Consider the following 17404-nt stretch of genomic DNA (forward strand, 5'->3'; position numbering starts at 1 on the left):
TTTGCTAATGAAGACTTCCTAACCTGCAACTTGTCACTGCTTTGACACACAGCAGTGGTCTATTAAATACTGTTCAATTCATGAATATTTCATTGCCTAGCCCTTTTAACTTGAAGTTTATGAAATAATAACTATAGTAAAGCTCAAACCGTATTTTCATATTTCATATTTTCATTTATGTATAAACATCTTAGTTTACCCCAGCAGCAGAGGTTCTAAGCTGATGTGTCCAGATCAGTCATGAACACCTCCAGCCACAGAAAGCCCACATTTTTCTCTGTATGTGTATTTATTTACATCCTTACTGTCAGCACCATGGAAATACTACACCATAAAGCATTATCTAGATTATATACATAAATATATTTAAAAAAATTGCAATGCATGGGCCTCTCTTACACTTTGCCTACTTTTACAAAATGCATAGAAATATGCAATATATGCATTTTATTACATTTATGTTACTGCAATATATACATTTACTTATGCAAGAATCTCCATCCCTCTTTCTGCTCTTTGGCATTAAGTGGAACCCCACATGAATCCTCAACAAGGAAAACAGGAACCTGTATTACTCAAAGGTGGAAAACCTTCAGCATTAGTGTTAAAGCAGACTTGCTCTGCTCCTCATCCTTCTGGAGACAGTGGAAAGAAAGATTTATTGAACAGTTAAAATAACTCCGTGTGAGTGCCTGAGCCAGAGAAACAAAGCACAGCCCTCTGACAAGAGTTCAGCACCCCCTCCTCTGCTACGGTGCTGCCAGGATCAGCTTTTCCAGTCAGGAAGAGCAGGAGGGGACACTGTAAAATAACCAAATATTACAGGAAGGGGAACATCTTGGACTCAAGCACAAGGAAACTGAACAACCATCACTGTGACCAAGGTGCCAGCAGAAAAATGAAAAGCCTTTGGAGGTTCTCCCCAAATTACCAATTTCCCTGCTTCTTTCAACCCTCCTTCAGCAGCCTTTCTGCTCCTTTCACTACTTCTGCAATTAAAGAAGCCTTCTTCCCACCTGCTTCCTAGCTGTCCTGCCTCCTTTTTCTGGAGGATTCTAGCACTGAGGAATGGGAAGAACCACACTAAAGATGGCGAGGAAAGACCACATGCAAATGAGAGCACCTTGCCTGCACAGACTTCACGTGAGTCAGAGCTTCTTTCGGGCTTTAGAGAAAAGAAGAGAAGCAAAAAAGAGTTGTTTTTGAACAGAAGCACTGCCGCAGTACAGGACTCCATCTCTCAGCACAAGCTACGTCCATACCCAGGCTGCTTCACCCTCTTTAAAGTTCTGGAAGGACCAGAGGCCACCAGCCCACGGTGCTCCAAGCCTCTAGGACACAAAAGTTCACAATTCTCAGCAAAGAGGAGTGCCCAGACCCACGGCACAGCCCGCCCTACTTAAGGTGGACAAATTCTGTGGTGATGTTGGAAAATCGCTGCCGGTGGGAAACACCCTTACCACCAAACTACAGAAACGGGCTCAGCTGACCCCCAGAGCCCTTTCTGAGGGGCACCTGAGCCCCTCGCTGAGAAGACGGGGTGCACAAACACCAGAGATCCACACAACGCATTCCCAAAAAGTGACGGGAACGCCAGGCCGCTCCCTGGCACCACAACCCTCGAAGGCGGCGGTTCCTCCTCCTTCCCTCCCTCCCCGTTAGGGAGCAGATGGCAGCCGGTGTGCTCGGCCCTGCCTCCCCACACCCTGGCACTCACCAGCCCCGTGGGCACCGTGGGTCTCCGGAGTGGGAGTGGGCTGACCAGGAGCCACCGCCGGGGACATGAGGCTGTGGCGCGGCCGCCATTTTGTGCTCGGGGGGTGGGGGGGGGGAGGGAAGCAGCGCTGCCGGGTGAGGGAGGGGGGAGGGCGGTGGATGTTCTGAGGTAAATTAAAGCAAGAAATGAATAAAAGTCTGGTACCTTTGAAGCACGGCTCCTTCTTCAGCAGCGGTAATGGCTCGGGGACGTGGATGGGAGGTTGATTCGAGAAATTGGATCAAAAAAATCCCAAGACGGAGGAGCGGAGTGTGAACGGTCCTTTTTCAAGGGGCCCAAGGCGCTCAGCAATAGGAACCGAGACAGGGCAGTGTTCCTTCTAGTGGCACCTTTATAAAACTCTTACCTACTTGGGTCTCCGGTAACTTGAAGGGGATTCCTAACGCAGGAGGATAAGAAAAGAACGAGGAAAGCAGCACAGGTGGGGTGGTTCACATGCTGCTGCCACGTGTATGGTGGAAACTGATGGTGCCTGTACCACCACAGGTCACATAAACATCAAGATATTCTCATCAAAGTTACTGTAAAGTGCTTGAATCAGAATTTTCTTACCCCTTAGCAGTAACTTTCCCTCTGTCAAAACCAGGTGCACAGCTCGTTTCATTCCTTTAACTAGAGAGCATTTTCACAAATCACACTTTGGGTCAAAGAGCTTCTGACTATGAAACAAACAAACAAAAAAAGTTAATTCTGAAATATTTGGTATAACAACTGCCATTTATGGGCTGCAAATATGATTGTTGTGGGGACTGAAAAATAAAACTAAGACAACAAGTCTTAAAACTAAAACTAAGTACAGTATTAAAGGTAAATAATTTAAAAAATATGGTAGTGATTAGGAGATTTAAGGACTTTTTGTAATGTTGGCTCAAGTGTAACAACAGGACTAAATGGACTGCAGTGTCTGTTTGAGTATATTCCTGTGTTAGGAGTCTAGTTTTTTAGTAGAAAACAAATATTCTCCATAAACTTTACTGGCAGCTTTATCTGTGTAATCCAGGAAGGCAAGACACACCACACTGTAACAGCATCCAAAGGGCAATGCAAGGACAACACACACAACATGCTCAGTTTCAGGGTTTATTTCATCTGCTAACATTCATTCTTGATCTAGACAAAAGCTATTAGATTTTTTTAAACCCAATTTTTCTTGTGGAATAGGAGAAAAAAACCTTTTAACACTCCTTGTTTCTTTAGCAAGATGCTATAAATAAATATATAAAACTTTAAAGTGTTTCTTGGCTCAGGTTAAACAGTTGTCTTTTATTTTTTGTTGGTTTTAAGTTCCTGAAGTGGAAAGAAAAGTGCAAACCATAAACATTCAGCCCAATGGAATGACACCAGCCACAATCCCTTTCAGAGAAGCTAAATCTATTTGATTTATAATATGGAAGGTGGGTGGGGGACAGCTGTATTTTACCCTCAGTCACACAAATCCTAAAAGAGAAGAACTGAGTTCCTTGGGAGGTAAAGAACACAAGAAAGGGGGGAGAAAAAAAAAAAAAAAAGAAAAAGAGACAATGTAAGCAAAGCCTGACAAAAATGACAGTGAAAAATAAAGTCAGATACTGGTAGGGGTGGTGAGAAATCCTGTGGCTGTTGCATGTTTGCCTGGCAGACCTCATGCAAACACAGGGGAACTTCACATTGAGAGAGAGGGGGGATTTTTGTCTTTTCCTCATGAAAAATAAAAGATGAAAAGGGGCAACAGAAATAAGTTAAATCATATTCCAATATGTACAAAACAAATCATGCTCAGTAAACCATTTGGTTAAAAATACTCATTATAAGTACAACTCACTCCAGTCTGTGGAATTGGCACCTGTGGGAAAACAGGGAGAGAAGTGTGGGGCTTGGAGGAACAAGACAGCCTCATTTCCAAATCTTGCTTCTTTTCAGCTTGCATGGCTAAAAATCACAGCAAAAACCACCTGCAGCTGGGACAGCACAGGCTTTAATACCCATGCACTTATCAGGACTGCAATCTCCTTGGCAAAACTCCTGTGGATAGAGGCAAAGCAAACAGCTGACACTGTGCATGCTGCTTGCTGCTTTACCTGAGCTGCTGCCTGTGCTTTAAAACCTTGGCTCTGCTGCATTCACCTCTGCCCCTGGCACATGATCTGCTAATATTAGATAAAACAACAAAATGATAACACAGCCAGCCCTGTGCTTCGAGTCCAGCAGGTAGAGTGACTTCCATTGCAAGCTACAGCCCTGGAAATGCAACATTCAGGATAGTCTGTGCTGCCAGCTTCTGTAGGGCTACACATTTTTGTAAAATTGGAAAAAATTCTACAGGACAGGAGAGGGTGTGGGGGGTGTCTTATAAACTCTAAACATCAGTTTCTGCTAGAGAAGCTTGCAGCCTCAGGATATAAACCTGGGTCAGGCCCTGTTCTGTAATGTCAGACATGGCCTTCTGTAGCTGTGCAGTGGTCACAGGGAAGTAATTTGATGGGCTCAGAATGAAAACTTCCCAACTGACTTTGGGGGTCCTTCTCTCTTTTGTCAGACCTTGGCAACTGCACCACCCTTTCTGCTCCTACAGGACAGCCCTGGGAGAGATGATTCAAAAGCTTGTTGTTGGGACCTTCCTGAGGCTGCTTGTATTGCTGCTCTAATTTTGTAAGGGACTATGGTGTGCAAAGTCCTCCCCATTTATTCCAAAACGTTGAGCACAAAGGGAGAAATTCAGGCAAGCCAGAAATTGACTGTTCCTTTGTTGAGCATTTTTTGTTGATGGCTTGGAGCCCCAGAACTGGAAAATCCCCACTTCATTTGCAATGTGCAAAGGTCAGCAGAGGGTAAAATGGTAGATGCTACAAGCCATCATCTTTGCCCTGATACCAGGAACTCCCTGACCAAAATGCTCACTCACACCAATACTGCTGACTGTATAAACCTTTAGAAATACCTTAAACTTAATACCTTAAAAGGCCCCAGCCTTTTCACAAGGTTTTTTTCACCAGGTGACCTTGGAACACTGGCTGAAACACTGTGGGATGGAAAAGCATCTGACAAGGTAAAATCTGAATTCAAGGGGAACTCTCTCAGCAGCTTCCAGTAAGAGACACAAGAATTGCACCTGCCCTCACTATATGCAGCACTCACCTATCCTGACCAGGACTGTGATGCACTGACAGGGCCCATGGAGAAACACTTCTTGTACTGAAGAAGGTCTCAGTGTGTCTGGAAGTCACAGGAAAAACAATTTGTGAGAAGGAGGCAGATATTAAAAAAGTATGTACTATCTGACTGGGTGCCTTAAGGCCGTTTTTTGCCACCCACTTGAAAACTACGCATACATTTTTTCATCTTGTTGTAGCATCAAATAGTCCTAAAAATCAACTGTACCACTTCAAACTGTAGTACATAGAAATCACAAAAACACTACATTCACATTATGTTTAAAAGGTTCCCTTAAACCCACTAAAGCATAGTGCCAAGTACTGAACTGTAACCCATGCTCTGGCACACAGCACTTACTATAAATTAAAGCCTGGCTTACAGTCATAAACAGACCAGCAAGGTGAATGATGGCTTTTGGGTCATTCTCTTCATTTCCAATATTTAGAATCTGTTTCAAAGTGACCTATACTTCTCATCCCATGGAGTACCTCTTTACAGTGTGTAAATTTGTTATTCTCAATGCTGGAGAAACCAAGGAATTGGCTGGGTGCAGGATTTGAATCTAGGAATTTCTTCCCCAGTGCTCAGCTGAGGTCAGGGCTCCTTTTGTGGGCTGAAGTGAAACTGTTAAGACAGTTTTGAAGATAGTTTGCTTTCATTTGCTTGTTACTGTAATTTATTACAGAAAGAATGTTGGAAACAAGGCCTCCTACTGACGTGCTTCTAGGGTCAGAGGCTGCCTCCAGTTTAGAGAATCCTGCAGACAGATCCATCCAGCTGGATTTTTCTAGCTGCTTGCTCAGAGCCCATAACACACGAACAACTCAGGCAAACCAGGGCAAATAATGTTATTGGTCCTAATTATACACAGTCCTATTTACTGTCACCCTTTGGTAGATGGAAGCAGAATTTGGCTCTCAGAAGTCAGTGCTGGCATATGCAGACCTGCCTGGGCATTCACTCAGCCAGAACTCAGCTTCTGGGCACCTGGACTATGGATCAGCTGCAGTAACCATTGCTGTATTATGGAGCTGTAACAGAAGATGCACAGAGAAAAGCCTTTGGGTAAAGGTGGAAACTGTGCATATTAAACAGTTGCTCTTAATATCCTGTCTATTGTTTTTTTGTGGTTAAACAGTCAGTAAAATTGCATTTTAAAAATAGAAACGTTTTCTTTAGTTGGAGCAACACATAAAAGGGGTGGGACTAAGCAGATGTAGCTCCTCCCAATCTTGGAATTCAGAGATGAGCCAAGTAGATTTGTAATGCAATCTGCCCTGAAGCCAACAACCTAAAACTGCTTCATTCTGCTTCCTGCTTTTCAGAGAGGAGGAAAAACTTATGGCCAGGCTACACATCTCTGGGATCAGGGGCCGTTTTGTGGCAGAAGGACTGACAGAACCTTAAACACAGCAACACCACCAGGAAGTATTTGTGCCAGCTGAATGCATGTTTCACTGTGCTTGTGGATGGTTGGATGGATGGATGGATGGGTGCATGCTTGTGCACTTTGCAGCACCAGGATGTGGACCTCATCAAAATCCATCTGAACTCAACAGGAAAGGCATCGCTTCACTTTGGTATATTTGGGATCAGGGCTGTAGCAGGGTTGTATTTAAGACCAAAGTACTGTTTGTATCTTCTGTTCTTAAGTTTTTAGTCATCTTTACTCTCCTGAAGAAGGCTATCTCCAAAAGCAAGGTGTATCACCTTGAAGAAACATGGCAGCTCCTTTGCTTTAGGCATCCCCTGCTTTGCAAAACTCAGTCTGAATTTGAAACTGTTGGAAACAGTGCACAGAGGCAGAGAGAGAATTAAACCAGAAAACAAGCAAGCACTTCAATGGATCTGGGTGATGGGAAAGGGAACATGACATGCTGAAGTTGAATTCATCACCTCTCTGCCTCTCCTCTGGTGATTTCAAGGCTGCATTTGATCCATGCTTAACGTGGCCTTTGAAAATTCAATCATATTCCATTTTGTCCACAGTTTACCTCAAACTGTAGCTGGTTCATGTCTGACAGACTGAGTAATAAGGGAGTGACACATGAAACAGGCAGAAACTGCTTCATTTCCATTCTTCCAGCCAAACAAAGAAGTGCTTGCTACAGCAAGAAAATAAGCCATACATTAATTTGGTGAGTGGGAAGAGGAATTACAGAACTAATTGTTGTTTTATGACTCAAAAGTAAGCAAAACCTGGTTAGACCATCATCGCACTGGAGGATTAAACTTACAAGAGTCCTTGAAAAACAGCATTGAAAAATAAAAGGTTTTGGTTTGAAAGTGGTCTGTGACTACAAAAACCTTATCCATGATTCCCCTTTACAGTTTTATGAACACAGTGTGTTCATTTAAATAAAGAGCTGCAGAACAGGCACTCTGCCAAAAGACAATGTTCACTGTCTCATAATTAATTCAGACCCATAGTCAGAAATTTTCACAGCTCTGGAAGAGAGCCCCATCCTGTTCCCACTTAAATCAATTCCAATGACTTCACTGGATGCAGGCTGATGCCATTATCTCTTGATAAAAGCAAGTAAAAATAATTGAAAAAATACAGATACAGGTACATCTGTATTCTTGTTCTCATTCAGTATTTCACAAAGAAATAAACAAAACAGGTTCATCCCCTTGTCATATTCCCATTAATGACTGATTATTTGTAGAGTCTTCCCTGGAACTTAGGCAGATTTACCAGGAAGTACTGCTATTTAAATTATTCTTTCTGGTTTTTAGTTATGTAGGACTGTGTGTTCATGTGCTGTTAACATGTAATACTGATGGCAGTGTGAGCAGCAGATGTGTAGGGTAACAGGATGGAATGTGGGTGCATGTTTGAGCCTATGTGGAATTTGATTGGCTTTTTTTTTTTTGGGGGGGGGGGGTGACCTGACTGTGAAACTGATCTGGGAGCTAAATGCATGAATTCCCTATTATTTTTATGATGAAGTTCCCAATGCCTATGTGATACCAGTGCAATGTAACAAAACCCATTGTGCTAAGTACATATGCTAGGCCAGAGTCAATTTGCTTTAATGTTTCTCATCATCAGATGTTTTTTTCTTCTTTCTTTCTTTGTACAGAGCTCTGTTGTCTGGCAGTAACCACCCTTGGGCTCAGACCACCACCTGGCAGGATAGCACATCCTCAACTTGGTCACGTTTATCATTGATTTTAAAGTAATGTAATTCCCATCCCACCTCCAAAAACACCCACATGAAAACCTCCATTTCCTTTCCTTTTAAATTATGCACCTTTATATCATTGTGCTGAGGGGATAAACAGATTTTTAAAATCCTACTTCTGCCGTTTGCACTTGAATTGTAAAGATAAGAAACATTCTTTTGTATTTGGCCTGAAGAGCGGGTAATTGCATTTGTGTATTTTTTTTATCTCTGCATTATAATGTTGAACTTTTTTTTTTCATTTTTATGTATTTATTTAATTTTTTTAAAGAATCTTAACGGTCTTGTAAGAAACAGTAAAAAGACCCTATGCTCAAGGAAGCAATCTATCTTCTGTTTTACAGACTTGCTTTTAAATAAAATTTTTTTGTCGGGTTTTTTTTTTTTTTTTTTTTTTTTTTTTTGCAATTTTACTTCCAGGTTTGTTTTGTTTTTGTTTTTTTTTTATATGGAAACCCTAGAACACCGTTCATATAAAAGTCTCCCTAGGCTACCACTTCTCTATAATATGGCTCATGTAGTCCTCAGTGGGCAAACGTCCTTGCTCTTCAGTCTCTTCCTTGGGAAGCGCTTCACTGGACCGGTGAAGAAGCCTCTCTTCCCGGTTCTTTATCCTCTGCTCCATCCTCTCCAGCTGCCTCCTGTACTGGTAGCGCTGTTGGAAAAGGTCCTTTGCATAGTCATAGAGCTGCATGTCCAAGTCATTGAGCTCCTCAATCCTCCTGATGGTGTCATTGTCCACCTCCACCCCTCCCGCCCTGGTGCTGTTGTACTGCATAAAGGGACGGATGAATTTCAGGTTGAAAGTCCTCTCAAACAGGTACTGAGTCTTTCTCTGGAACTCCGTCAGGCCGAAGAAGGCCATGTCTTTGAGGTTCTTTTTTGCACTCTCCAGCAGGATCTGCGCCCGCTTGTTCTCTGGGATGAAGGACATGTTGTAGCACCCCACTAAGCTCAGGTCAGCCAACATCCTCACTTGGCGGTTGTTGGCCAAATTGTAGGGGCAATCCATGAACTCCTGGAGCGTGCAGCCTGACCAGTCCGTGCCCTCGTAGCACGAGGGCAGCTCTTCAGGAGTTGGGGTCCTGCCATCACACATGTGCAAGGAGGTTTTCCACGTGGCTCCTCTCTGGACGTGACGCCATTCGCTGAGGTAACGAGACACAGGATCTCTCAGCAGTGTGATGTAGTAAAATTTTCTACAAGAAGAAGAGAAAATGAAATAAGTATTCTGCTAGTAACAAGAAAGAAGGCTGGGCAAGCTGGGATCCAGGGCAGGTATCAAAAGGACAATAAATTGGCATCGCAGCATCTATTCCACTGTGCGCTTGGATTATTTTGTTCTTGCAGGATCTCTTGTAAATCAGTTTTTGCAGCATTAGGCCCATATTTATCTTTCTCACTGCCCACCACCTTAGTCTTGTTGAGTAGTAACATAAATGCTGCAATGTAAATTGCAACATCCATTTCCAGCAACAGACTCCAATGTCAGAATGTATCACAGAGCCAGAAAATGATTTGGGTTGGAAAGAACCTTAAAGACCATCTAGTCCCAGCTCCCCTGCCAAGTCAGGACACCTTCCACTAGACCTGGTTGCTTAAAGCCCCATCCAAACTGGCTTTTGAACCCTTCCATGGATGAGGCATCCACACGTTCCCTGGGAAACGTGGGCCAGGGTCTCACCATCCTCGCTGAAAAAATTATTCCTAATATCTGATCTAAATCTCCCCTCTTTCAGCTGGAGACCATTACCCATTGTCTATCTCTCCATGCTCTTGTAAAAAGTCCCTCTCCAGCTTTCTGGTAACCCCTTCAGGTACTGGAAGGCTGCTCTATAGGTCTCTGGAGTTGTCTCTTCTCCAAGCTGAAGAACCCCAACTCTAAGCCCATCTCCATAGGTCTGGTGCTCCAGGATCAGGATTCCACTGATCCCCCAAGTTCAGAGAGTGACTGTGACTTCAGGGACTGCCAGGCCTTTCACACAACAGGGTGTCCCCTGAAAAAAGGGCAGCAGGACAGCCCAGCAATTGCTCTGTTTATGAGCTGGGTCTATCATTTTCCCTTTGTGCAGACCAGGACACCTGCTGCTTGATTGATTCAGCTGCCAGGATAATACCACAGGAACATCAGCACAAAGTAACAGGAAACCAGGAATGCAATATGCTTTTGTAGAAGGAGAAGGCAGGAGCTGACAACAAGGAAGAGCAGCAATAGTTCATCCTAATTTCAGTGAATCTACTATGAATTAAGATAAATTTCAGGCTCATTTTTGATACGTGAGAATAAAAAGGGTGAAAAAGCAAGGCAATCAGAAGGAACCCACACAGTGACGTGGGGCATTCTTCATCTTCTAAGTCTAATGAAGTCCCAACAACACAAGCAGTACCTTGAACTGAAACTGTGACAGCTGTTTTTACAAAGAGAGCTTCCAGCTTCAGCTTATCTTGAGCCTGGCTCAAGTTCTGGGGTTGGTAGGGATGGCAGTCTGTGATGACCCTCTCCAGACAGATGGAAACTGGCCTTTTTTTCCTTCCTTTCTGGTAGCTTGGGACTAAGGTGTCTTGGAGTGTTTCTAAAGCAAGGAAATACCTTCTCTGCCTGATAAAGCAAGGAATAAAATCCACGTGTGCTCCCAGCACAGGGGGACACTGGGTGACACTGTGCACAAGTGGGAGTCGAGGACAATTGCATGAGGTTTAACAAGGCCAAGTGCCAGGTCCTGAATTATGATCTCAACAACCCCAGGCAATGCTGCAGGCTTGGGGAAGAGTAGCTGGAAAGCTGTCTGGCAGAAAATGACCTGGGGGTTCTGTCATGAATGAGATACTTCAGGATGTGCTCTAGTGGGATGGTGATTTTTTTTTTTTTTTTTTTTTTTCTTTTTTTACAGCTGGACTTGGTGATCTTAGAGGTCTTTTCAACTGTGACAATTCTGTGATAAATCAAACCCATAAAATACACACAGCTGTGGGTACTCTTCCTTTCAGCTACTTTGTGGGTGTCCCAGACAGCTACTTCTGTATTCCTAAAAGCTCATTTCCTAAGTGTGGTCTTCTCCTGGGCTGGTGAGTTTCACTCAATACTGCCACATATGAAACCCAAAGAGTACCAGTTTGGTCATGCAATGCTAAGTCTCACTGGCCTTCCTGAAATCACCAATTTTGAGCAGTCTGGTTAGTTAGATTTTTCTTTTCTTCTCCTGCAAAGCTGGGCAGGACAGCATTACTACTCTGGCAGGATCTTCTTCTACGTATCCATGATCTCCTGATCCCCAGGAGGACAAATAATAGCAGAAGCCAAGGTCACATCTCTGCCTTTCCTTCTATTCCTGTCCTTGGTAGTTCCAATCTGAAAATCCACCTGAAGCTCTGTGGGGACATTTGCAACTTGAGCATTGCAACTTGGATCTGCATGCAAGCCACACGGTTTGGGCTGAAGAAAGGATCACTAATTAAACAGAGCAAAAGGAAATCATGTTTTTGATAAAACAGCCCTGTATTAGAACTGAAGTTTCAGGGAGGAAAAAAAAATCACTGTTGGAAAAGAATGGCAGTTGTAGTACACAAATTAATTCAGGAAACTTGAGTGTAAGTACCCCCTCTGACAAAATGAGCCTATGAGCACCACACCAATCTCCCTCTGCCTGTTTCCCAGGCACGAAGGAAGGGCTGACAATGCCTCCTTTCTTTATTCTGGCAATTCAGATCATAACCATCTTTTGGAGTTGGAACCATCTCCTTCCATGTTTATGCAAAGCCCCTGTTTCAGCATGGATTGAGGTCAGGGGATGGGAGGTAACTGAGGGCAGATTTCCATGACACTCCAGGGGCAGTGCTGCCCTGCAGGGCTCCCACCCCAAACCTTGCTGTCCCACTCTCAGGTATCAGCACAAAGCAGCTTTAGTTTTGCTAGCAGAGTTTGTTGGGTTTGTTTGGGTTTTTTGTTTGTGTTTTGTTTGTGGTTTTGTTTGTGGTTTTTTATTTTTTTGCAAGGCCATACTGCACATGCAGTCACTGAGCAGGTCTACATAAAAAAGAAACCTTTCTTGCAGATATATTGCAGAATAACCCCCATTTAGTAACACTCTGACTGAATTCCTGAAGGGGAAATAAAACCCTTCTTCCTCTAAAAACACTGTTTCTTCTGTTTTGTTAATAACAAGTCAACATAATTGTGATAAACTTACAGATCCTAAATATGATGCTATTACCTTTCTTTAGTTCATTTCCATCTATTCTTTCCTACACTCCAACACACCCTTCTTACTTCCCACTGCTAGTCTCTAAAACCTGCTAAGATCTGCTTATTTGACTGTGCAATCCCCTATTTTTTGCTGTGATTAAATGCCTCCCTCCCAAACAGCCAAAATATTTTACTTTTTATTTCTACAGGTTATTCACTGAGCTTTCAAGCATCTCCCACAGGAAAAGCAAAATCTCTAATAAGTCCTTCTTGGCTACTGTGGTGGCCTTTCAATAGAAAAAGAGAAAAATAGCTATTTCCAACCATACATGGTTCATCCTGCTTGCCAGGAGGAGGAGGGGGAAGGGGAAGGAAGCTGCAGAGGGCAGCTCCAACCATATAACCCCAATCTGTCAAAGCAACATGCCCCCAGGCTACAATTTTTCTACTGCTAAAGAAAATAAAAATAATAATAATAATAAAAAAATCTTCCTGTGTCCTTGCTAAATTCACTGAACTGAACAGGGTGTCTGCCAGCTTGCAGGGATGAAAAACACTGTTTTGTTTTAAAAAAAGCAGTGATGTTAAACACGTGGCTGATTTAAGGCATCCTTCTGAGCCAGGCCCATCTATTTATTACACACTCCTCAAATGATTTGTGAGGACCCTTACTCAGTTCAAATTGGCCCTCCCTGCAGATAGTGAATGGAATAATGAACCAGTGAATTTGCCTCCCACCAGCTAAATGAAAATATGGACCTACCCTGCAGGGTTAGTTGGCAGGGACCAAGGAAATAACTGCAGCAGTGAAACCCTCACCTTAGAAAGCCAGTTCAGAGGGTTATGATGGTTCTCTCCACTGAAAATGGACAGTGACTCCTACAGGAGCAGTTCCAGCAAGGACTTGCAGGTAAATAATATGTAAAGGCTTCTCTAATGATGGATGAGCTGAGAATGTGGCAGATGAAAGTTAACAAAGAATTTATATTCTCTTTATAAAGTCATACTGAATGAAACCTACAAATAACAGATACCATAAAATGTGTTTTCCTCTCTTCACTTGCTTCAGCAAAAGTTGCCTCCTGCCTTATTGGCCAGCAGTACAACAAACCCCTGCTTACCATTTAAAATCCCAAACTTGGAAACACCTCTGTGTTTTGGTTTGGTTTTAATCTCTACAATCTGATTTCTTGCATAACAAAACAAACTGTCACATAGAGATTGGAATTTAATGTATGTCCAATGATTACTTCCTTTGGTAGCAAATAGCCCTAATTTTTCTCAGTCAATTTCCTCTCATCTGGTGTTCATTTAGACTCTTCCTGCATTTCCCAAACAATAAACTGTTCAGCCCTTTAAAAGTCATAGAAAAAGAAAGCAAACCCCAATCAAACAAACAAACAAGCCTCTTTTGCCCCCCTGTGTTTAAATAAAGGTTGCCACACAAAACACCAAAAGCCAAGAATCCAGTACTCACTTGTATAAACACCTATATCAACATTTTTCATTTCCAGTAAATGAGAGGGGTGTTTTTACAGCAAGTTTTTATTTGCTGTGGTAACTGCATTTGTTTTGCCTGTTGGTCTCTGCTCTTGGGACTCTGCTGTGCTAAAAGAGGCTGTTCTGAGATGTAACAACCTTTAGGCAGGCTCTGCTCACCCTTCCACCTCTCCACTCCAGGACTCTTCCTAGGGTTTGATTCCCAAAGGGCTGATTCCCAGTGCAGCAATCCCTGGGCTGTGCCACTGGCAGCCCACTAGGAGCTTAACCCTGACAAACACAAGCCCTGGATTTTTTAGGAGTTGGAGGCAGAAGAGAAGAATCTTGTACAAAAATTGTCCCGTTTTAATTCCAAATGGAAAAAATTAAACCCTCACAAATTCTTGTAGATGGATGCAATCCAAAGCACACGTTTCTAAATACACAAGGGGGGGTTTCAGCATGTGAAACTGTATCTCAGTGCCTCTTTGTGTGAAGGGAATTAGAAGGTACACCCTCTCACAATTTGGCTGGATTTTTCAGACTGTTTAAAGAAAAGGTACCATCTGAATGCCTGTGTGCAGATGCTCCAGAATCCACTTGCCTTCTGCTCCTAATCTCAGGTATACACAGAGTGGAGTCTCAACTCTCACATTGGCTCCAGGAAACCACTAATACATAATTTACCCTGCACTCCCAGCTCCTCTTAAGACAGAAAGAAAGCTTAAGTAGAGTTTAAAGATTCTGAAAAGCTTAAATATGGTTTAATACAAATTTTTCCACTACCAAGAAAGGCTTTTCAAAGCAGATTCTGCAGCCTGTGGAAGACCCTGCCATGGCTTTCCGTGCCAGCCTGGTCCCTCAGCATCTGCTTGGTGCTCAGAGCTTTGGATTCCCACTGCCATGTCTCACTCCCTCTGAAACACAGGGCAGGGTGTAAACACCAGAAAAAAGAGCATCTCTAGAGCTGGCAACATTTATATGGCTTTTGGAGCTGCAGGTTTACCTTCCAGTTCACAATTACCAGGAGAATGTAAAAACCTCTTAGGGAGAAACAGGTTAAAAAGAGAAAAACAAAGCAAACCCTAAATTCCAGCAGGTACAACAATGTGGACAGAAAGTAGAGCTGTACCAGATTTCAGAGTTTAAATTAACCTGAGTTACTTAGGTCTGGATTTAAATAGCTGTAGAGTCAGGATCTGTTACACATTTCTATCTTTTGGCAGGAACTGAAGTGTGTAATATCTACTCTATATACATCTAACAATGAGTTCAATAATTTAACTGTGAGTGGGTATGCATGAAAAGCCACAACTCCCTTTTTTTTTCCCCCTGTATATTACATAAGCTGTAATTTTTGATTTTGAGGATTTTGAATGCTTCACAATCCTGGTTGATGTAGGCTTTCAGTGTAGGCTTTTTCACTCTTTCATGCTGCAGTGCCAGCACGGGAGTGTGAAACTCATGTATGTGTGTGTCTGTGTGTACCTAACACAACACAGCTCTCTTGCACAGGCAGCAGCAAAGATAACAGAAGCTGAAGGAAAAGAAAAAAAAAGAGCAAGAAGCAGCTCAGAAATTTCACAGAGGAACAATCACCCCTCCATCCACCCAGAACAACTTCCCACACGCTCCCCTTTTTTCTGTTCACACAAGCTCGGTCCCAGCTTTAAAAACACCAGATGGAGTCAAACCCAATTGCAAAGGCCTTCTCCAGCCTGGTGCTGAAGAAACCTGCAGACAAAGGGAAAGATCATCCCTGGTGTGCTCCATCCAGACACCAAGCAGTAATCCAGTTTGTATTGGGGAAGTGAGAGGATTGATAAATTCTGTGTGTCTGCTTGTGCCTCTGCACTGCACGAACAGCCCGGGGGGAGAGGGCTTGGTTTAAAGTTGGTCCACAAAGAGAGGTAGGTCTCTGAAGTGTGTACATTCCTTTTACTTAGATAATCCTTCTGAATTCTACTGGCAAAGAGCTGGAGTGGAGGTACAAAGGATGTAAGTTAGATCCAAGGGCAGATGGGTGATTGGTATGGTGGGGTATTAATTCCTCTGACACTATCAGAAATGCACTTTCAGGATCATTTAGCTCCAGAAATGAAATGAAGGTATGGTGTCAGACACCAATTTCCCCTGAATAGGTAGTGGAAGATAGAATTTTCCACCCTTTCACTAGACAAAACCTGAGGAGCCTCATTCCAGCTCCTGGGGGTAAGTGCTGTCCATAACAAACTGGGAGTGCAGGCTGCAGTCTTTGCTGAACTTAATATTGAAGCCAAGAGGACAGAGATGCACTGGTATTGCATGGGACCCTGCACAGCTTTGTGCTGTCTTTGCCCTGCCATGAGATAAAATTCTAGGGATTCAGCCTCCCAAGGGGGCAAGTTGGATAAAATTAACAAAACAAGTGCATATTTTACATAATAAAGCAGGGTTTCTGCATTTGATTTCTGGGCACTTCAGGACACGGCAGAAAGAACAATTAGGATATTGCTATGCAGACAAAAGAAATCCAGAAGGAAGCTGAAATAGTGGAAAGACAAAGTAGAAATAATAAACAATATGCAAAGATATTTTTGTCTGAATCAGCTGCAAACAAAGCAGATAGGCTGGAGTTTGCATTTTCTTTTGAATTATAAGCCAGCTTCTCCTGCAAATCACAGGAGCTCCACTGGCAGTGAGACTCAAAAAAGATTCAGGCAAAGTGATAGAAAGGATAGAAAGAAAGTATGTCTCCCTGAAGAAGATTAAATTATAAATAAACCATACAGGAAGATTAAAGGAGCAAGAGTAGTCAGAGAGCAGCTATTGATTGCTTATGCAGGACAACTGAATTCCTCAGCAAGTGCCTACCTCAGCCAAAAAGGATGCAGCATCTGTGTCAGGCAGCTGCAACTGCAACACAGACACCCCTGAGCTGCTCAGGGATCAATCTTGTTCCAATAAAAAATTGATGGATGGTTACTTGTACTGAAAAAAGTTGGAAGAGTCAGGAAACAGAATTGAGATGCACAGAATTTTTAAATGAGATCGACATGTCCTGGATATAGAAGTAAACATTATAACTTTCCACCAGGCAGGGTGCATCAAGAAACAAGACAGCCCAAGGGAGGAAAACACAAAGAGCAGCACAACCCATTCCTGGAAGCAGCCACAGAGAAAAATGTTGCAAGAGCTCATTTCCAAAACTCTCCTTTCCACGCTGCCTGTGAGCCAGGCAGGGCTGCTAAAGGGGAACAACTCCTACCCACCAAAGGGATGTGAACTAAATCCTGCCACTCATCCAATGGCACGGGAGAGGTGACTTGTCCTAATGCCATTTACCTGCTTTCTTCTTTAAATCAGTGCTGGATGGGTTTCTCACACTGCTGCTTTTCCTGTGAATACTCACACCCAGTACTAGAGCTCCCTCTTCTCAATTAACTGACTCTCCCCTGCCCATGAATAGCTGATGCTGTCAAGAAACAAATAAATAATCCTCAAGAAAGCAGAGCTACTAATCAGTACATCTAAGATTACTTGTAGTTGCCACTGCCTTATGCTGGTTTTTCTAATTAATTGCACTGGAATGCACTTAAGCAAGCCCCAGATCAAAGAATCAACTGCACAGATTGAAATAAATCCTCTCTGTGTTGGTAAAGCCTT

The 17404-nt window shown here is 43.0% G+C and overlaps 1 protein-coding gene across 1 annotated transcript in view; it reads right to left on the reverse strand.

The window, feature by feature from the left end:
• Positions 1 to 2844: 2844 nt before the first annotated feature.
• Positions 2845 to 17404, reverse strand: part of HS6ST1 (heparan sulfate 6-O-sulfotransferase 1) — a 179530-nt gene continuing 164970 nt past the window's right edge. Inside the window, exon 2 of the mRNA XM_071751700.1 lies at positions 2845 to 9296. Coding sequence (XP_071607801.1) covers positions 8588 to 9296 — 709 coding nt within the window. The 3' untranslated portion in view covers positions 2845 to 8587. The remainder of the gene's footprint in view (positions 9297 to 17404) is intronic.

This window comes from Heliangelus exortis, chromosome 9, assembly GCF_036169615.1.
Source record: "Heliangelus exortis chromosome 9, bHelExo1.hap1, whole genome shotgun sequence".
NCBI classification, from domain to species: domain Eukaryota; kingdom Metazoa; phylum Chordata; class Aves; order Apodiformes; family Trochilidae; genus Heliangelus; species Heliangelus exortis.